General features: G+C 37.6%; 1 protein-coding gene across 1 annotated transcript; it reads left to right on the forward strand.

The window, feature by feature from the left end:
- Positions 1-116: 116 nt before the first annotated feature.
- bcl2l10 (BCL2 like 10) lies at positions 117-5664 on the forward strand. The gene is made up of 3 exons (XM_058752331.1): positions 117-246; positions 1322-1732; positions 4805-5664. The coding sequence occupies exons 1-3, from the start codon at positions 184-186 to the stop codon at positions 4925-4927; spliced, it is 597 nt and encodes a 198-aa protein (XP_058608314.1). The 5' UTR covers positions 117-183; the 3' UTR covers positions 4928-5664.
- Positions 5665-22072: the final 16408 nt, after the last annotated feature.

Here is a 22072-nt window from a genome sequence, read left to right on the forward strand (position 1 = left end):
TCGATGATTACATTTGGTGTGGTAATGCTGAAAACAGAAAATAATTGTGGATTAGAAATATTGAATGGAAAGTACAATGCGAAAGGAAAGCGACATGGCGAGAGAGGCGTGGCTAATGAAGTGAAGGGGCGTGTTTCAATTGATAAAGCTTGTGCAATAGGGTGGAGTGACGGAGCGTCTCCTATGAGATCTGACTGCTGTTTGCGTAACTGTCGGTGGAGAGCGCAGTCTGACATCGCTGGGAGGGTGAGCTGCTTTATTATTTTCACTTTTATAGAGAGAAATGCTAAATTACATTATAAAATGCCTTTCAGAATCAGATTTCATTTAAATGTTTTGAGAAAAACGTATATTTAAACCCTGTTCTGTTGGCTCGCTTCTTTGTGTGCTCGTGCGCAATGGCGCAGCCGGCTTTGTGTTTAAGTGTTGCGTGCGCCGTCTTTCATTTCTCGATGCTGTGTTTTTATCAAATTCAGCTCATTCATATGGATTCTGTGTTAATACTAGCGGCAAAAGAGGCGTAAGCAGGTTTACGGTGGACATTGTTGAATCTGAATGTAATTGTCTTCATATAAGGCCTGAACCCAGACAAACAGCCGCTGACTATAACAGCCGTTATTATGAATCATTTACCCATTTATGAACTCATCTGCGTTCTGTTAATGCTGCACACACACATGAACGCAAGCGCTTGCTTGAATTAACCTGTAATGCCTGTACAACTGAAGTGAAACGTCAGTTAGTAAAACTGCTAAATGGGTTTTAGCCATAACTAACATCACAACAAGAAATGATACAAAATGAAAACATTCTGAAATCTTATTACCCTGACTGATAAGTATAATATACATAGTATTAATTGTGATTTGACAGCAGTGACAAAAGCTGCAGTAACTATAATATTTTGGTAGAAATTGTTTACCATGGTAATTTTTTTGGCAAGGTATGTTTACATCAAACCATCAAAGGGGTAGTTGACAAATAACATGGAAAAAAAAATTAATTGATTAATTAAAAAATTAGGCTATAATTTGAAACTTTTTAATGAATATTTTTGATGTTATTTCATATAATAAATTAAAAACTGTAGAGTGATGAATTAATGTTAAACATTCACATATTCCCAAATCTCTTAACTAAGATTTAAACAAGAAGTAGATGAAAGTTGATTGTAGGTGAATTATAGGCCACTCTGCAGGACATTCATAAATGCATGTTTGATGTTCATGTCCATGTGGTGGACATAGGTTTTTTTTTTTAATATTAAAAATCACATCTAATGTATTATGACCCTGACTTTTTTTTTTTTTTTTTTTTTAAGAAAATGTCCTGTTGGTTGAGGGAACAGACTTTGTTGCTGGCAGAAGATTACATCAGCTTCTGCAGCGGGATCCAACAGACGCCTCCCAGCGAGTCAGCAGAGGCCATGAGATACCTGGCCAAAGAAATGGAGCAGCAGCACAGAACCAAATTCCGATCCCTCTCCCAGGAGTTCCTGGACACCTGCGGATCAGATCCCAGCAAGTGTCTGCAGAGCGTCATGAGGGAACTGGTGGGAGATGGGAAACTGAACTGGGGGAGGGTGGTCTCCATCTTTACTTTCACTGGAGTGCTGGCCAGTGAGCTCCTGTCCAGAGGAGAGAATTCCGAGTGCTCCCAGAGACTGGCCGAGACCATCGCTGACTACCTTGGAGGAGAAAAACAGGACTGGCTGCTGGAAAACGGAGGCTGGGTAAGCATTAGCTGTGTAGACTGGGGCAGAGACCTTTAGGCTGGTAAATGATGGTTTGAAAGCCATAATATTTTTGTTTGTGCAGTAGAGCGTTGATGTGCAAGTAGTAGGAAGACCCTGTGTAGTTGTCAAGCTTGAACTTTTAGCGAGGGGTTTTTCTACATCAGTTCTGCTTAATTTGAAACTGCGTGGGTGTTTAGTGCATCATTTGATCTTTCGTTTATGCTCTCAGAAACCCAGCCTATTTTGTACAGTGTTTGATACCACAGTCTCTTTGAGCCTTTCCTACCTGTATACTTCAATATGCACATTGTAAACTGTAATTGGAAGGTACTGCAGTGATATGCTGGTCTAGTTTTTGGAGTAGTGCAGTGTATACCTTCTTGTGGCTGCCCTGTTTTTGTCAATTAGAGAGTGACACAAGCCAAAGAATCCTGGGAATGCTTGTGGGGAAGCAGAACTGCTCTTTAAAACACTTTTAAACAGGCTCTCAAATGTCTCACCAAGGACTTTTTTCTGTGTGAGCGTCCAGTTCTTCAGACTCCCAGGCACTGACCTATGAATGCAATACTTGTTCCAACTTTAAATACCCTCCATAACCCCAGGAGATGTTGTTTATTCATGCAGACTGATATCTGCTGTAATTACACACGATTCTGAGGAACATGCTTGTCAACACAGTCAAATGCAAATGGTTTAGCCGTAGGGTGGTTTAAAACAGAAATGTTTCTGTTTAAAAGATTCATGTCTAATGAATGCACTCTCTATGACTTAAAACTTTAAGAGAGTGGTCTTTTTTTTTTTTTTTTTGTAGAGTAAAGGTGCAATCACGTTAGCAAAATTTTGTGGGCAAAAAGGCCCATTGTTTATTCTCAGTAGTGTAGCAATGCAAGGAGCACAGTCACTTTCAAATCAAGCTAATTTCTGTTGGTTAGCGTGGCAAATTTTCATGACCAGCTTGAACCTGTTGCAAAACTTTTTCCCTCACACACAATTCCTGATTGTGTGGATTTCTATTTAAATGACTGGATTTTTCTTGTGAAATATAGATGTGCCATAATTGAATGCAGAGGAATAAGCTTTGGCAGAGAAGAAGATTTTAAGCAAAAACAACTTAAATCTCAGTCTCTTCCTCACAGAAAGCTTTTGTATGACCTCAGAAGACTTGGAGTATCATGCGCAAGTCATATGGAGTACATTCTTCCACTTTTTTTTCTATGGAAAAGAGCACCTGCTGCACTTCTTCTTTTGTGTTCCGTAATGGAAATCACACAGATTTGGAATGTCATGAGGGCGAGTAAATGACATAAAGGATGAACCAGCCTCAAAAAACAGTTTCATGTTGGTCTAATCTTCTCTTTTTAAACGTCACTAGTGATGTCATAGTGAAGTCTAGCGATTATCGTCGATTTGATTGCACAGATACTATATAAAACTAAACTGAGCTAGACAATGACATCTCTGAATTCAATAATGAAATGCCTTTAACTGAAATTTTGAAAATTGAGTGTTTAATCTTATTATACATTACTGACACTCTATCCTCCAATTTGATACTGTTAAGTGCTTTGACACAATCTGTATTGTTAAAAGCGCTATATAAATAAAGGTGACTTGACTTGACTTGAAGTCTTAAAATCATAAATCTGCTGGCTTAAGGAAAACGGCAGCTTGTATTTGCATGAATGAAGAGTTTGAGAGGCCTGGTGTGGCCCTTTCTGTCTCTCTTCTCTATTTTCTCGTTCTCTTTTATTTGGCAGCTGTTGAAAGCAGAGCCGAAGGCCACTCAGCCATTTAGTCTATTGTGTTTACCATACGGTTGATCTCCATGCTTCACTCAGAGTTTGTGCAGCATATGAATGTGAGCTATTGCACCTGGACTCGCTCTGACCGGTACAGCAGGTGTCTGTCTGAAGACAGCTGCCCTGCCCGATTCTTCAAGCCTTCTGCTGTTTGTTTGGGTGCTTAGGCAGTTACAAACAGCAGTTAAGCACGCCTGTGCTTTTGCCTTCTGCTTCTGAAACTGTCATATCTGCATTTAACCCTTGAAATATCAGTTAGCTTCTGAAACTGGCACACTACATCAAAGAAAGGCCAGAGTAGAGCCCAGAGTAATGTTAGCGTAGAGGGGTGAACACTGAGGAGGAAACCGTCTGAATGGTGTTGCAGGCTAGATTCGATCCGGTATCTCTCACATGAGCACTAAAACTTAAAGGGATCGTGACATTACTTTATATACTTTGTTCTTTGAGGTTCACTTATGTTAATAAAGATTTTTATTTTTTTACATACACACACAAATATTGACATTTTGGGCTGAAATGATCCCTTATAAGGAGGAGGCAGCTTCTTTAAGGCTTACCAGTAAATGATTGGCTAAAATTATCAACACCCATTTATGGACAAAGCTTTATGAAATGTTTACGTATAGTTTGCAAGGCAGCGGCTGTCAGATCTAATACAGTTCGCTGCTGCTTCTTTCAACAGAAGCGTCTTTGCGAACTCTCCCCCTGTGCCTTATTTACAAAACATTCTGTAGTCAAATGCTCTGAACAAACCTAAAATCCATTGACGAGATCCAAGATGCCATTTAAAAATAAACTATCCACTTGTTCCTGAAGGCTGTACAGAGAGACAAACGATCAGTTTTAATAGGACTCGTCAAAGTGAGCGTTCCTTTACTCTACTCGTCCATTTGTCCTGTTGTCGGGAGTAGCTAAAGTGCATGGATTATGTCAGAAACATTTGCTGTTTTGTTAGGCAGCTCACTGGATTTTGAAACTGAGAAAATGTATCAAACACGTGCATTATCCACTACTCCACAGCGCTGAGGAATATTTAATTTGAAATGTAGTTAAATATGCATGTGCCACTCCTCCTGAGAGCAGGATTATGTAATACTCTCATATGTTCAGAGTGAGTAAGCAGGCTGTGCTATTACGTAATATCTCTGCATATTGTTGACATTTTAGCTACTTTGTCTAATTAGGTCCAAAATACTGATCTAACTGTATCATATGGGTGTGGGAAGCAAAATGTGAATCTCATCCTGTTCTTTCCTGTCTTTTATAGGAGGGTTTCTGCAGGTTTTTCCACAACGCAAGACAGCTGAACCAAGAGTCCTCGATGAAGACAGCACTGTTTGCAGCAGCAGGAGTTGGTTTAGCTGGTCTAACCTTTCTCTTAGTACGCTAATGATTTTAGGTTTTCTCACTCTCTCTCTTTCACACACAACACACCTGCTTTCTGTTTTCTGTCATATGGCTATAAGTCAAAACAGTTCTGGTCTTCAGGTTTTTTGCACATTTCTTTCCATGTCCACGCCTGTAATTACAGCAAACAGCCATTCATGTTGATTGTACACTCTTAACATGGCCTTCAGGAGAAAAGGATGGAAGTTCTAATTCTTTGCATATCTAACATGGTGCTTTTTATTTTATAGTTGCTTTTGTCACTTGTTCCTGTGTAAATCATGTTAGTTTAGATAGTATTTACAGTTTGTGAAAATGACACCAGTTTATTGTTTGTAAAGTTTCTTTCAGTTTGAAAACAAGATGCCCACCGATCACAGTTGTGTCAGAAACCACTGTAACGCATTACAGACAAAATGCATATATTTTGTAATGACAGAGCAATTCTCTTTGTTAGACCACTTTTTGCCTTAGCTAGTGGTTTACATATGATCATTTACACCTTTGTGATGTCTCTCAGTTTCATTCTGGAAGTCATTTGTTTTAAAGGTGCTAGCTTGTTTGGTTCCAAACAAATCTCTGTAATATTTTGCCCAGTGTAAGTTTACGTTGTAAATTTATTTATTTACCTCTTAAGAACAAATTATTACTATTTAGGCAATTCCCAACAATTGACAAAACATTATATTTTTGCATTTTTATTTATTAACTTCTTAATAAAATAATTTTACTGTGAAACAATTTTGTTTTGTACTTAAGGTTTTGTGTTGCATGTAAATGATATCAATAAGAACTCGTTTGCTTCTCTAATATGCAAGTGCCCACATGTACAGTGGGGCAAAAAAGTATTTAGTCAGCCACCAATTGCAGTGTTTCCCCTACCATTATTTTAGGGGGGCGGCCCGCCCCCCCAACGGCACTCCTGCCCCCCTTGAAAGTCAAGTTAATTTTATTTTCTCTATAGCGCCAGACTACAAAAGAAATCACTCAATGTTACTTTCCCTATAGAACAGGTCTATACCTTGTTCTTTTATTAAATAAACTAAATAGCCTCATGTTATTTATCTTATTTGCACGACGGCATGTCTTGTCTCTGTTACATGGTCGCGCTCAGTATCGCGCGCACAGCGGAGTTCAGCCCCAGTTCGCACACACACACACACACACACACACCCAAACGTAAGCGCACACACAAGTGAGCACACTCCCACTCCTATTTGTAAATATTAAGCCGCAAAACGACTATTTAAATATGACTTCTGCGTGTCTCTGTGTTAATGTATGGCGCAGACGCGCGGGTTTGTTTACTCATACAGAAGCGCGTAACGCTTGCGGCGATATTAACGTCTGCCGCCTCACTAAATGAGGACATAAATACATGAACAACATCTCCAGAACTGCTCTGAGAGTCACTTCATGAGCATTTGACCATTTCATTTGAGAAAAACTATCCTCATATCATATACATAGAAATGTAAAGGTATTCACGGCAACCCGTCAAAATAAAAGTTCGGTTTCACTTGAAGACATTGGGCAGAACGTAATAGGCTACTACTACTAAAACTATTAAAACCTTATCTTTAAGGAATAATCATACAATGTCTTCAATGTTATTATCAATATTAGATCCCCTTTATTTTCCAAAAAAATAAGAGTTAAATTTTTGTTCATTAAAATATAAATTAAAGGAATGTTTTTATGTCGGGAAAAAAACGGAACACCCCTCCCCACGGTCGCCGCCCCCAAGCCATAAATATAGGAAACACTGAATTGTGCAAGTTCTCCCACTTAAAAAGATGAGAGGCCTGTAATTGTCATTATAGGTATACCTCAACTATCAGAGACAAAATGAGAAAAAATCCAGAAAATCACATTGTAGGATTTTAAAGAATTAATTGGTAAATTCCTCGGTAAAATAAGTATTTGGTCACCTACAAACAAGCAAGATTTCTGGCTCTCACAGACCTGTAACTTCTTCTTTAAGAGGCTCCTCTGTCCTCCACTCGTTACCTGTATTAATGGCATCTGTTTGAACTCGTTATCAGTATAAAAGACACCTGTCCACAACCTCAAACAGTCCAACTCCAAACTCCACCATGGCCAAGACCAAAGAGCTGTCAAATGACACCAGAAACAAAATTGTAGACCTGCACCAGGCTGGGAAGACTGAATCTGCAATAGGTAAGCAGCTTGGTGTGAAGAAATCAACTGTGGGAGCAATTATTAGAAAATGGAAGACATACAAGACCACTGATAATCTCCTCGATCTGGGGCTCCACGCAGATCTCACCCGTGGGGTCAAAATGATCACAAGAACTGTGAGCAAAATCCCAGAACCACACGGGGGACCTAGTGAATGACCTGCAGAGAGCTGGGACCAAAGTAACAAAGGCCTCAAATCCTGCAGTGCCAGACGTGTCCCCCTGCTTAAGCCAGTACATGTCCGGCCCATCTGAAGTTTGCTAGAGAGCATTTGGATGATCCAGAAGAGGATTGGGAGAATGTCATATGGTCAGATGAAACCAAAATAGAACTTTTTGGTAAAAACTCAACTTGTCGTGTTTGGAGGAGAAAGAATGCTGAGTTGCATCCAAAGAACACCATACCTACTGTGAAGCATGGGGGTGGAAACATCATGCTTTGGGGCTGTTTTTCTGCAAAGGGACCAGGACGACTGATCCGTGTAAACGAAAGAATGAATGGGGCCATGTATCGTGAGATTTTGAGTGAAAACCTCCTTCCATCAGCAAGGGCATTGAAGATGAAACGTGGCTGGGTCTTTCAGCATGACAATGATCCCAAACACACCGCCCGGGCAACGAAGGAGTGGCTTCGTAAGAAGCCAGTCTCCAGATCTCAACCCCATCGAAAATCTTTGGAGGGAGTTGAAAGTCCGTGTTGCCCAGCGACAGCCCCAAAACATTACTGCTCAAGAGGAGATCTGCATGGAGTAATGGGCCAAAATACCAGCAACAGTGTGTGAAGACTTACAGAAAACGTTTGACCTCTGTCATTGCCAACAAAGGATATAGAACAAAGTATTGAGGTGAAATTTTGTTATTGACCAAATACTTATTTTCTACCATAATTTGCAAATAAATTCTTTAAAAAAATTTTTTCTCATTTTGTCTCTCATCGTTGAGGTATACCTATGATGAAAATTACAGGCCTCTCTCATCTTTTTAAGTGGGAGAACTTGCACAATTGGTGGCTGACTAAATACTTTTTTGCCCCACTGTATGTTGTGTCCTGAAATTTCAGAGCACATTTAATTTTGCAACGCAAGTATTTGTTGCATAATTGCTACAAAGCCCCTGAGATTCTCAGCATTTCTACTTGGGTGCAGACTAGTAGTCCACGTAAAACACACAGTAATGGCACAATATAGGGCTAAAAAGGGGCCTTTTGAAACCTAAAATGCTAAATGCAGTTAGATTTTACAAACATGCATAATGATGGTAAAAATGTCCTTTTCTTGGAGGTATTCCAGAAAGCGTGGTTAACTTTGTGTCGTATTGACCCCAAATTGTGGGTTGATTTATCTTTCTTGCAGTTATCAGTTCCAAAAACACATCTGTATGTTCAGTTATCTCTAACCACCCTGTTCCACTTTTGCGGACTTTTCCACTGTTAACCCACCTTGCGGTTTCAAACTTGTTCGATATGAAAAAATGCATTTGTTACGTTACGATTAGATGCTTAGCAACAGACAACCAGTTGCTTACCTCATATTCGCATGCTTTCGACAATCACAAAAACACAGTGTGTTGTACTGTATGAACATTTTAGTATTTGAGGGGAAAACGTCAACTGGAGTTTATCTATATAGTCCAAAATTCCTTTCAGAGAAAACTTAATAGTACTTGGCGATATGCTATGCAATGCTAGAGCATTCATGTAAATAGGACACATGCTGTGTTCTTTCAGTTAATGACACTGACACAGCAAATATGCAAATAAGAGCGTTAACTGACGGTTTTGGGAATGTGGAGTCTGAAACGTCAACGTATAAAAACCCAGGAGTACATGTTATCACCAGGTAAAGTGTGAAGCAAGATAACCTGGGATACCATTTACCTGGGGTTTAGAATGGCCCAGGCTTAACTATTTCAAATGTGAAAGACCCTGGGAAACAACTATAGAGAGTGTAATTTCAGACACAGCCGAGCCACCACAGAAATGGATGAATACATCTGAAGTAAGCTATCCCTGAAAACTCTGGAGCAGGTTATGTTCAGAACATGAGTTGCTATGGCTAATTGCATACCCTGAAAATTACCTCAGTTTTTGGAACCGAAAGATGAGGTTATCCGTTTACCTATCCGTAAACTTGTCCAGGTATGTGGCATAACCTACTTTCTGGAATTCCCCCCAGGTCAACACTTGTTTACATTGTTTAAAGCTTGCTAATAGAATAATGGTATCTGAATAGTTAATTACTCCCTCTTTGAGTACTAAGGTAAAAAGTAAAAATGCATTGGTCAAGCATTTGTGTATGCCATTGCATACTTCAGTATGTTTTGTGTGTACTTTGGACTTTGAAAAAAAAATCCCCTCTTAAACACAAACAAATCTTTTCCACTTAAGAGAAACTGGATACCATTCTGCTGACTATCATATTTCCAAACATGTTGTGCACACAAGCACACATGCTGAGAGAGTCTAATTCTGACGAGTCTTTAGCGTACCAGCACACAAAATTTTCTGGACGAGAAGCCAGTGCTGGTGGTAGATGTGAGACAGCCTGGAAGAATGCAGCATTCCAGTGGAAAAAGTTATTGCTCCGCTTACTTGGGAGTCTTAATAGAGTTCTCAGTTAAGTTCAGAGCATCTTAGATGTTTCTCCTAAACTTCATTCACATTAAAGAGCCATAAAATTAATGTGAATGTCAGATTATTTGGTCTTTGGAGGAACCAAACATTTGAAAATAAATGTTTGAGTTCATATTGAGATCTATATTCCTTTGAATTGTAGACTTTGATATCTTGGAAAGCCTGAGCATAAGACCTTACTGGCATTTCTTCTGAAAGAGACTCGTGTGAGATAGATTACGTGAGTCATTGTTCTTCAGAAGGAGCATCTGGGAAGCAGGAGACTTACACAAACATCTCCATTTGCTTTCCATATGATCTCATACTGTCTAGATCAGGGGAAACATTATTTCATACAAGGCTGTTCAGTCAATGTCAGGAACATTAAGAGCTCATGGTGTGCAAAAATGTATCTGCCAACATGCAGTGCCATTGTTACAGCCAAGATTACATGTTTTCCTTTCTTTTTCTGCTCTTTTAAAGCCAACTGTGTTGGTTTCCAGTACAACTGACTCAGCAGAGCATTCCAGCTGTTCCATTTACCAAAAGCTGACAATGCTACAAAATAGAAATACAGAAACAAATGTTCTCTAACACTGTTTTCGCCAAGACCAAGAGCCTCATTTATAAACTGTCATGTGATCTAAGATCATTTCTGAAATGTATGTATTTCCAAATATCTGCAGTACTCCGACTCTGCCACAAGTAAAACTACTTAGAGTTTGACATAGCCCTAAGAACTCCACGTCAAAAAGAAACATTTTTATAAATCTGAACGATGGCATGGATTTCAGCGTTTACGTATTCTAAGATCAGATCTGTGCATACACACGTTTAACAAATGTGGGTTGGCTTTCTTTCAGTTCATGAATTCGATTGATGTGGCCACATCCCACAGACTTGGAATGGCAATAAAAGGAATTGAGTGAATTGCAATGCAAAGGAATTTTTGATCTTAGTCATTTATTAAAATTAACTCAAATTTGTGGTATGCGGTATGGAAATATGTGGAATTTTGAACAATGGGTCTATAAATACCTCAGATTTTATGTGTATGAGCATGTTTATAGGTAATTGATTTCTTTTAAAATTTCTATTTCCTTCTTTTCTAATTACATTCTGCTCAAGGCATTCTCAATTCATTTCTAAATAGCAAACAGTCCTGCCTAGAATATGTTCAATAACTGAATGACTGTCTGTGTCTGTATTTACACAGCTTTACATTATCTTATAGTTTGCATCGACGGACTGAATTTGTCAGTGCTTTGCATGTGCTCTTCCGATTTAGCCTTTATCCCCCACTCACAGATCTGATGTGGGAACTAGAACAAGGATGTATTTTCTTCATTCACAGCTGGTCTAGACTTTTTACGTTGCTCTTTGTCTCAGTGGGTCATGTCTGCATTTGCTCAAAGTTTAATCTAGGCTAACACACTGATCTTCAGCTGGAATCCAAGACAGAACAGTTGATGAAGGCATTCGGTATACTCTATATACAGTAGTTACACAATGTATATGAGCATAATACATTTACAAAAAAATACATTTGCAGACAGCATGGAAAACAAACAAGTATTTTTGCACATGGTCTGCACATGCTTTCTCCCTCATCATAACATTTGCCTTCATTCAGTTTCTTTTTCATCTTTTCTCATGCTTAAAATCATAACATCAGTTTTCTTTTTGAAGTCATTCACAGATACCTGCATCAAAGTTCTCTTTGAGTTGTGTGTTGTCTTTGATAGGATTGTAAGTAACTGGTTCTGCAAAGACACGTTGGCCCTGAAAACACGCCATAGTTTCTATGTGCGGTATAAAACAAAAAGAGAAAGTGGCATGAACTGCTATTGTTTCCCAGCATTCTGATTCTATTCTGGTAATTCAAACCAACACTCACTTCAGCCAGTGGAAAGTTATATTGCTCAGAGTATGCTTCTGAAAATGACTAAAACCGACAAAATGAGTCAGGTGTTGACATACAGAAAGGGTGTCCAATCCTGCTCATGGAGAACTCTTGTCCTGCAGAATTTCTGCTCCAACCCCAATCAAACACACCTGAACCAGGTAATCGAGGTGTTCAGGATTACTTGATAATTACAGGCAGTTGTGTTGGAATTGACGTTTGCAGGACAGTAGCTCTCCAATAAATGTGGATAGCAGCTCAGATCATTTGATCATTTTTGGGTGAACTATTCCTTGAAGGGGAACAAGTACCCTCTAATAATCAGATGTGACCAAATTGTCTCCCCCAATGACAACCTTGATGCTGCTCTGCTGCACTCCATTACACACAACTTTGTTTGTCGTTAGGATGACAAATACATTTAAATTTACATTTTAGGCTGGTCTGCATCGGTCATTTAACAGCACTCATCAATGTCACAATGACTGAGATGGCCAATCAAATAAAAGAAGGCGGGTTTGCCTGTTTGGGGTAATAACGCTTAATTTCCCACAACCTCTGTAGTCTCATTTAGCCACTTGTTAGCAACCGCATTTTTCAAGACAAATAGAAGCTTTAAAAAAAACTGCATGGGAAAAACAAAACATAAAAATATATTGAGCTTGTGTTACCCACAGACATTATTTCAGACGTTTAACCAAAAAAAAATAATAAAATACGTTGATGCAAACTTGTTTTAGTGTTTTGGCCTGCAAAAATTCTTCATCCTTGCAGCACAACTGTTCCACTACAGTTTTAATAGTGAAAGAATGCGAGCATGCAAGGTAAAATGTAAGTAGCTAAACACATAATATTAGACAACTGTGTTAAATGACCTACACTGATATCCAGTGATGCAAACTACTCAGCTTTTTTTGTCAAATGTCTCCGTTTCAATTTGAGAGTAGGCTATCATTCATAATAGGCGATGTGATTCATGTAATTCATAACTGAATGTTGCGCGACAAGAAACATCAATAGATCGATTTTTGGCATATAAATATTAAGAGTGTGCACTGTGCATATTTCAAAATAAAAACATTATTCGCAAAACGTTCAGGTTAATTGCTTCGCAGTAGATTGTAGTTCTTTCACTGTTTTCTTCTTTCCTTACATGCATTAAAATATTTAATTAAGTTTTCACGCTTAGGAGTGGCTTGTTGAGATAAGGTATGCTACGATTACGATGTTCACCTGCCAGAAGAAAATCGTGTAGACTTAACATTGTCAGCAGGACCAGAATAAGACACTCTTTTGACGTGGGCCATCAGGAAGCCACCTAGCAACCACACAGTAATGAACTAAAATTGTAATATACCATTAATAAATATAAAATGTACATGCAAATGTTAATCAAATATGTCACGCAGTGTAAGACTAGCTGTGCTAGATCAAGTGCTTCTCAACCATATTCCTGTAGCCCCCCCCCCCCAGACATGCAGCGTTGGGGGAAATGTGGTTTAGACCACTGTGCTAGACTAAATAGAATTTAGTCATTCTCGTATCAGCCTGCAAAGCTGGTAGATGCAGAACATCTGAGCTGAATTTGACGGTTTTGGTCTCGCACACGTGTGTAGAGACATAGCGCTTTTTCCTGTTACAGTTCTGAGAATTCAATTAAAACGCTGAGCTGTATCCTGTTCCTGTGCTGCTTCTGACATCACAGACGTGGCTTGTCTCACCCTTTCCTCAAAGATAAGTCCACACTAACACTTAGAACACACAACACTTAACACTAACAAAAAGTATAACTCAGACCTTGAGGCTTTAAAATAAGATGTTTTAAAACATAATTAATAATGGTTTTGCTAGTTCTTCCTATGTCATTTTCAGTTGTTAGTGTTGAGGCAGCGTGCAGAAGCATGTATATGTGGCTGTCCTCTGTTTAAAGGGTGTTTAATTATAGGACTTCAGGAAAGAACCAGAAGTACTGAAAATGAGCTGGAACAATATGAACTTGGGATCATGGGGCTTTATCATCCAGACAGGCTGGTGGTCTTATCAGCCATTTTTATGGAACGCTGGGTGGGCCCTTATCCTGGCCGACATTCCTGTTGTATTTCTGTAAGCAGAACAATCTTAAAGATCTCCAGTTTGGACTTGTGAGGTCAAGAAGCTGGAGACACGTGAGAGAACAGAAGTCATGTGGGCACACAGAGGCAGCGTGAGAATCTGTTCTTAGTGGTCAAACTGCAAAAACTTGAGACCATAGTAGGACATTTTCTGAGTAGACTTGGCAGTATTCTAGTAAATGTGCAGCAAAACATAATTGGGATGTTCTAAAAAGTGCAAACCAATTCTGTAAAACTAGTTCCATATTTCTTAAAATTAAAAAGCACCCATATAGGCAACCTGTACAAACCTGTACTGAAACATTGATAAATAATGAATTTGCTTTATAAAATAATTACAATTAAATGTGTGACTTTAATATTAGTATTATGTAGTAACTGTTTTAAAATGTATAGCTGTGCTATATGTAAAGCGTAATATTATTATTAAAACATTGAAAGATACAGTGCTGCTGGAAAGTTTGTGAACCATTTAGAATTGTCTATATTTCTGCATAAATATGACCCAAAACATAATAAGATTGAAGTCCTGAAAGTAGACAAAGAGAACCTAATCAAACAAATGAGACAAAAATATTTTCTTTGTCATTTATTTATTCAGGAAAATGATCCAATATTGCATATCTGTGAGTCGCAAAAGTATGTGAATATCTTGGATTAGCAGTTAATTTAAAGGTGAAATTAGAGTCTGTCTGTGCAGAGGTGTTTTAAGTCAGTGCAACGACTATCAAATGTCAATATGTGACCTGTTTTATTTAAAAAAAACGGATCTATCAAAGTCTGATCATGTTTGTGGAAGTGAATCATGTCACGAACAAAAGAGATTACTGAGGACCTCAGAAAAAGAGTTGATGTTGCTCATCAGGCTAGAAAAGGTTACAAAACCATCTCTAAAGAGTTTGGACTCCACAAATCCACAGTCAGACAGATTGTGAACAAATGGAGGAAATTCAAGACCACTGTTACCTTCCCAGAGAAGTGGTTGACCAACAAAGATCACCCCAAAGCAGAACTTGTAATAGTCTGCAAGGTTGCAAAAGTTCCCAGGGTAACTTCTAAGCAACTAAAGGCCTTTCTCACATTGGCTGATGTTAATGTTCATGAGCCCACCATCAGGAGAACACTGAGCAACCATGGCGTGCATGGCAGAGTGGTGAGAAGAAAGCCACTGTTCTCCAAAAAGAAATTTGCTTGCTAAAGATCATGTGGACAAGCCAGAGGACTATAAGGTTTAATGGATGGATGAAACCAAAATAGAACTTATTGGTTTAAATGAGAAGCTATTATGTTCGGAGAAAAGAACACACTGCATTCCAGCTTAAGAATCTTATCCCATCTGTGAACCATGGTGGTGGTATCATGGCTTGGGCCTGTTTTGCTGCATCTTGGCCAGGACAGAATGCCATCATTGATGGAACAATGAATTCTGAATTATACCAGCAAATTCTTAAGGAAAAAGGCAGGACATCTGTTTAAGAACAGAGTCTCAAGAGAACGTGGATTATGCAGCAAGATAACAACCACAAGCACACAAGACATGCTACTAAAGAATGGTTAAAGAAGAACAAAGTTAATGTTTTGGAACGGCTGAGTCAAAGTCCAGACCTTAATCCAATTAAAATGTTGTGGAAGGACCTGAGCAAGCAGTTCATAGGAGGAAACCCACCAACATCACAGAGTTTAAGTGGTTCTGCACTAAGGAATGGGCTAAAACTCCTACATTTTATTGTGCAGGACTGATCATCATTTACAATAAACTTTACCTTCAGTTACTGCAGCAAAAGCGGGTCACACCAGATACTGAAAGCAAAGATTCACATACTTTTGCAACACAGAGATATGTAACACTGGATCATTTTTCTCAATAAATAAATGACAAAGAAAATATTTTTCTCTCATTTGTTTGATTTTGTTCTCTTTGTCTACTTTCAGGACTTATATGAAAATCTGATTATGTTTTGGGTCATATTTATTCATATTCATTCTTTTTTTTTAGCCAAAATAGCAATTACTAGCATTATTACTACTACTAAAAGTATTGTCATTGTCTTAAATAATTGTGAAAAATAATATTTTTTACAAATATTTTATAAAATATTTTTAAATATTTTCCAATGATTTGATGTCTGCTAAATATATTGCTGTTAAATCACAAATCTTAATAGGTTTTTCAGACAATTTCTCAGATGGTTTGTCAATTTAGAATCACCCTATTATCCTAGATGTTTTAGTGAGAATTATTCTCGTTTAAATTCATGATCATGTCCTTCAAGTAAATTCACTTCTGGCTATATCTTTGACAAACTATTTTAAACTTTTACTAACTGCTACTCATCTGGAGGCATCTGTCACGTTCCACAGAACTGTGAAAAGCAGCATGACTTCTAACATGGCGAATTTCTCTTTAGTATTCCTTTAAAAATTAAACAGTATTAAGAGTGTCGATCTGTACATTGTACCTGTCTGGGACACTCTGTCCACCTCATTAAAGGTGTTTCAAGCTACAGTGTCATGTTGCCTTTTCTTGGCCTCTACTGATCTCTGTGTCAATCATTCACTGTCCAAAGGCCAGAGGCTGTCACGGTGATATCGACGCAGCATGTTTCATCCTCTGATCTTTATCCCGCACTGAAATGATAGCCAGATATGAGGGATCTGATAAGCATTTGCTTCTTGTGCTCATTCCCCTGGAAAAACTGTGTTGTGCATGTGTTCAATCAGTAGAGGTGAGATGGCACACACCTATGGCTTTTTACGGCCCACAGTAGAGCCTTTTGGCTACCAAAGAGCCATTGCGTGATTAATAAGAGTTTTAGTAAACACACAACATTAATAATAACAAAAGTCATTGGAATTTGACATTAGCATGTTGCTAAGCTGTAATAACGTAAGCAGTTCTCAACATTTATATTACTTCATCTATTATTTTTGATCACAAAGTCTGTGATAGTGCATTCTTGGATCACTTTCTCCACAAAATAAATATGATATTGCCCTTAATGTGACCAAAATAAGATGTCTTTGAAAGCAAGGTAACCTTTTGGTGTGAAAATGCTGCCGGTGTTTTGGAATAGAGTCCTTGTGTTTATTTCATACACCAAGTGATTCATTGGGGGATGGTTAAACATTCATTGACCTCATTCACGTTATTACAAACAACAGATGCTGCATTATCAAAGAGATGGGGGGATACTGAACTTTCCTTGTTTTTGTAGGTTTGGACACTGAGGACGCTGATCCTGAGGTTATTAGTGGCGTTGCTAAAGCTGCTCAAATGACCAACACTCATTTAACTCCAACATAGAATATCATGTGGCTTCTTAAAATAAATAGACAAGAAAACAAAAACAATACGAAAACAATACAAGAAGACAAAAAAAAAAACCTTTTAATTTTGGGATCAGTATGATTTTATATCAGTAAGTCTCATATATGCTTCTCAAGGCTGCTTTGATCAAAATACAGTAAAAACAGCACTATTGTGAATTATTACAATTTAAAATAATAGTTTACTATTTTAATATTATAGTCGTCAGTGTCACACGATCCTTCAGAAATCATTCTAATATGCTAATTTATTATCAATGTTGGAAATAGTATAATAATAATAATAATTCTGAATTATTTTGTATTCATTATTATTATTATTATTTTAATTTTTTTTTGGAACGCGATTTCTTTAGGATTCTGTGATTAACAGTTAAAAAGAACAGCATTATTCAAAATATAAATATTAATATACACTACCATTAAAAAGTTTGGGGTAAGTATGTTTTTTAAAGAAATTAATACTTTTATTCAGCAAGGATGTGTTGATATTGAAAAAAAAAAAAGATTACTAAAGAACCGTGTGACCCAAAAGACTGCAGAAATGGCTGTTGAAAATTCTGGTTTAATCACATGAATATTAATTACATTTTAAAGTATATTAAAATAGAAAATCTTTATTTTAAATTGTAATAATATTCCACAATATTAATGTTCAACATGAATGTTTTTACTATATTGTTGATCATATGCAGCCTTGATGAGCATAAGAGACTTCTTTAAACATTAAAAACGTACTGATCCCAAACATTTGAATATATACATGTATATATATATATATGGCTTTTCACTCAACAATATATTTAAAGTTGGATCTGCTAAATACAAGTCAATTATGATTTTTTGCTTTATAAAGCTGCTTTATAGTAATGTATGGAAAGATCTATACACATAAAATTGTCTTGAGTTTAATATAAATATAGAATTAAAATTGAAGTCATAATAAATTTGTCAGTTAAGGACAAGAAGCATGTAGTCATTCCTCAGAAAACTTTGTGAAAAGTAATGTTGAGTTCCAGACCAGAGAAGAGGCACACAATGTGTTTCGAACTCATTGTGTGTGTGACGGGCTGTTCTAACAAAACACTTCTAAAACAAAGGCGCTAAGTGTCTCTAATTCTACAAGAATCCATAGGGAACATCAGTGACCTCATTTCCTGTTGAAGCAATCATGAATAGCGTATTGTTGATAATGAGTATATTGTGACTATGAAAATTAAGGCCATCAAGCCTTCATTTAGCCCAGTACCGTCACAAAGTGTTCCTGTTTATGTCTATTTCATGAAGATATACATCTAAACATCTGGCCTTCAGAATTTGCAGTCCTGTTCATGAAGTTGTTTGTCTTTGGGATTACAGAGATTATTAAAATGGGGAAATTCCCAGATTTCCATAAAGCCTTCCTTCACAGCTTCAATGAAAGGCTGGAGGTTAAAATCTAGACTATCAGCAATTTCTGCAATAGCTGAAAACCAAAAGCATGTTTTAAGAGACGTGTAGTCAGCTGTCTTACAGGTAACTGGGGTTACTGGGAGGCAATCGTCTTTAGTGCTGGGAAAGGGAGGCTCCAGACAGACATTGAACCCTGATATTACAACGAGTCCTGGCAGGACGATCTTTTATGACATCACTTGTGTTCCGCCCAATGAGCTCACTGGGCCAGCTGATCATGTTTTCCAGCTGTGAAACTCCCTGACAACATCTGTGATACAAAAAAAACGTGATTCTCAGAAGATGTTATTAATGGAACAACCCTCCCCCACATAGCAAACAACATGAGCGAGGAATAAGTCTGGGAATGTAAATAGCTCACCAAAAGTGAAAATTCTTTGTTCTTCTCTGAATTGCCTTCTGTAGAGCTGCTGAAATGAATTGGTTTCAGAATTGATGAACTTTGCGATGATTTTCCTGTTCTTTTCAGTAAAGCTGCTTTGAAACAATCTGTATTGCACAAAGCACTATATAAATAAATGGGACTTTTCAAAACTGTATTTTCTGTGGAAAACAAAAAGAGAAACTTAGAATAATGTTCATGTTGCTCTTTTCAATACATACAAAGCAGAATGTCGAAAAAGTAAAACCCTTAAAACTTAAAGGGATAGTTCACCCAAAAATGAAAATTCTGTCATCATTTACTCACCCTCAAGTATGAATATCTTTTAAATACTATGGAAGTCAATGGTGCCCCAGAACTGCTCCGTTTCCCACATTCTTCCGAATATCTTCCTTTGTGTTCAGCAGAACAAAGACATTCATACAGGTTTGGAACTACTTGAGGGTGAGTAGATGATGACAGAATTTTCATTTTTTTGGTGAACTATCCCTTTAAACAGTATAGTCTATTATGAGTTGTGCACTGTATTCCTAGCTTTGTGTGAGACTAAATTTGACAAAAATTAAATATATGTATGGTTTTCAGAAAATATTATTTAAATTTTGCCATGTTCCATATTGTATGACTTGTACAGGCAACTTTTACAATACTTTCATGATGCATTTAAAGTGCTTCATGTACTTTTTGGACTCTGACAGCCCTATTCACCCTCATTACATGGAACAGAGCAGCAGTAAGTGATGGCGTGATGAATTTGAACAATGATCAGAATGTTCAAAGACCAGCCTAAATGTCCACACCCTTGCATCCCGAAACAAGAAAACACAAATGATCGTTATGACATTCATTTATTTATTTATTTTTGAATTTGCCCGTGGGTATGTTCTGCAGCTAGAATCTGCAATGAGATTACGTCATGTTTGATTGGGCGTGAAGACAGGTGTTTTCCTATCTGAAGGTTATTTCCATGATGGTCCATTGATGTTAAGAGACGAGCCGGTAGGAGGAGATGAAAATCATTGGAGGAACTTCTCTATGACTGATGGGCGCTTCAGACAGAGAGATCTGATCTGGCTGATTGTCACAATACAGATGGTATGTAGGCCAACTACGCTTCAGCACACTCTGTTTCCCTGTCCTACCTTTGTTCCTCTCTTTCTGTTTCTGCTCTATTTATTCTGAATTTTCTTCAAGAACATCACTCTGTAATTTGTGGTACATACACACATGTGCATTCTGTAACATCAATTGTAGAAAAAAATAGATTCTAAATAATTTCATAATTTTTCCTTGTGTTGCGTTCCACAAAATGAGAACAGCACCAAAAAAGTTCTTGTCTTGTGGACCCAGAAAATCTTGGGATACTTTTTGAAACATACAATCACATCATCAGAACACTGAAATATTTCACTTTTCAGAGGCATTTGAGACTTTATTTCAGGGGGTGTTTTTGTCATTTTCCCACAACACAGTCTCATAATTCGTAACTGTTTTACATTTTGGCTAATTCATGTAAAATTGCATCTCACTAATGTTTCCATGATAGATATGTTTCATGCTCACTTTTTTCTAAAAATGTGTTTTTTCTATGATTTACGATTGTGTAGCCTATATAAGAAATTGCCACATAAAACAGCTCATTTTTTTTCATGAGATTGGGTCAAATTCACACACGTGTCCTGGCAGAGTTAACTACCACTAAACATTAACATGATCCACTAACTAGAAATTGTCCAAATACAGAATGAGAGTCCAAACAGCTCCTAAAACTTCACAATAACCCACAAGTAATCCACACGACTCCAGTCCATCATTAATTGTCGTGTAAAGAGAAAAGCTGCATTTGTGTAAGAAACAAACTTACCTACATTTGAATGGCCTGAGGATGAGTACATTAAGTACTTAACAATATAACTTCTGAACATTTTTGGAATGTATATAAATTCCCTGTAGATTGTATTATATGTTTGCCTACATATTTGATTATTCTTAACGTTATGTATATATGCTGTCTCTTTTATGGGAGATTTTAACAGCATACAGTATAAACATTTGCAACCTTATGGATTCTATGGATGGATAGAAGATGCTAATTTATTAAAGACATACAGTATTAGAGCAAGGGTGCCCAATTCTGTTCCTGGAGATCTGCCTATGGAAGGCAGATCTCCAGGAACAGGATTGGGCACCCCTGCATTAGAGGAATGAAACTAAGGGCTACTTGCAATATCTGTTACATCCCAGAATTCATTGTGTTTTGGTGACATCTTCAGACCAGGCAGTTCCTATTGGCTGACGGAAGCTACTGTCATGCTCTGGGTCCCTCACTAGAGGGCACAAAACCTTCATTTATAATAAGGCTACTACACAGACGTAAAACTCACTTCGCTTCCACTTATCTTTGTATGTAGTGACATGATAGACTTCGTCTAGGAAACGCCTAGGCTAGTGTGTGAATGTGGTAAATGGCACAAACCATGTGGTATTTAGTGTGTTTGTGGTGTGTGATTGGTGTGAAGGTCTCTGTCACAGTCTGTGTCTATTAATGAAAGCCGAGAGGCTCTGTTTTAGACACGTTTAACACTCATTGACTCTGTGGAAGAGCTGTTCCCATGTGTTTGAGAATGCTGATGGACTAAATATAGCTCCTGCCCTTACATGTTAAGGAAAGTGAGATGATTTACTCGTGCCGGTAACTGATAGTGATTGAGAGCATGATACTTCTATCTGCCAGCTCATACTGATATTAATATCCACACATGGATCAGCACTGTGGGAGCTTTCTTCTGATTAAAATTGAGTGCAAATTCAGAATAATCACGATGAAGTACTAGACAGAAGATATTATTAGCATTTTTTTAAGATATATCCTGATCAGGTGCTAAAATGGGGTTTATTTTACTACATTATCCTGCTTATGCGTGCCCACTTATTGTACCAGATAATAAATGTACATGGAATATAAAGAATATGAAGAAAAAGAAACTAGCACAGCTATGTAGAAAATCTGTCAACATTCAATTACAGTTTAGTGGTCATTTATATCTGACAACAAAATGCAGCTATTGACCAATCACTAATAATAGTATATGTAATATTTGAAAATAAAAAGCTAATTGATCAAAGGTGAAACAAGGAAGGGACCTCATCTGAAACACGATC

The sequence above is a fragment of the Onychostoma macrolepis genome, chromosome 18 (assembly GCF_012432095.1).
Source record: "Onychostoma macrolepis isolate SWU-2019 chromosome 18, ASM1243209v1, whole genome shotgun sequence".
NCBI lineage: Eukaryota > Metazoa > Chordata > Actinopteri > Cypriniformes > Cyprinidae > Onychostoma > Onychostoma macrolepis.

Bases quoted from the DNA above. Each gene is read 5' to 3' on its own strand.
- bcl2l10 (XM_058752331.1), top strand. From the start codon at position 184: ATGAGATCTGACTGCTGTTTGCGTAACTGTCGGTGGAGAGCGCAGTCT. The intron at 247-1,321 runs GTGAGCTGCTTT...TTTTTTTTTAAG, and splicing joins AGTCTGACATCGCTGGGAGG to AAAATGTCCTGTTGGTTGAG. The intron at 1,733-4,804 runs GTAAGCATTAGC...TGTCTTTTATAG, and splicing joins TGCTGGAAAACGGAGGCTGG to GAGGGTTTCTGCAGGTTTTT.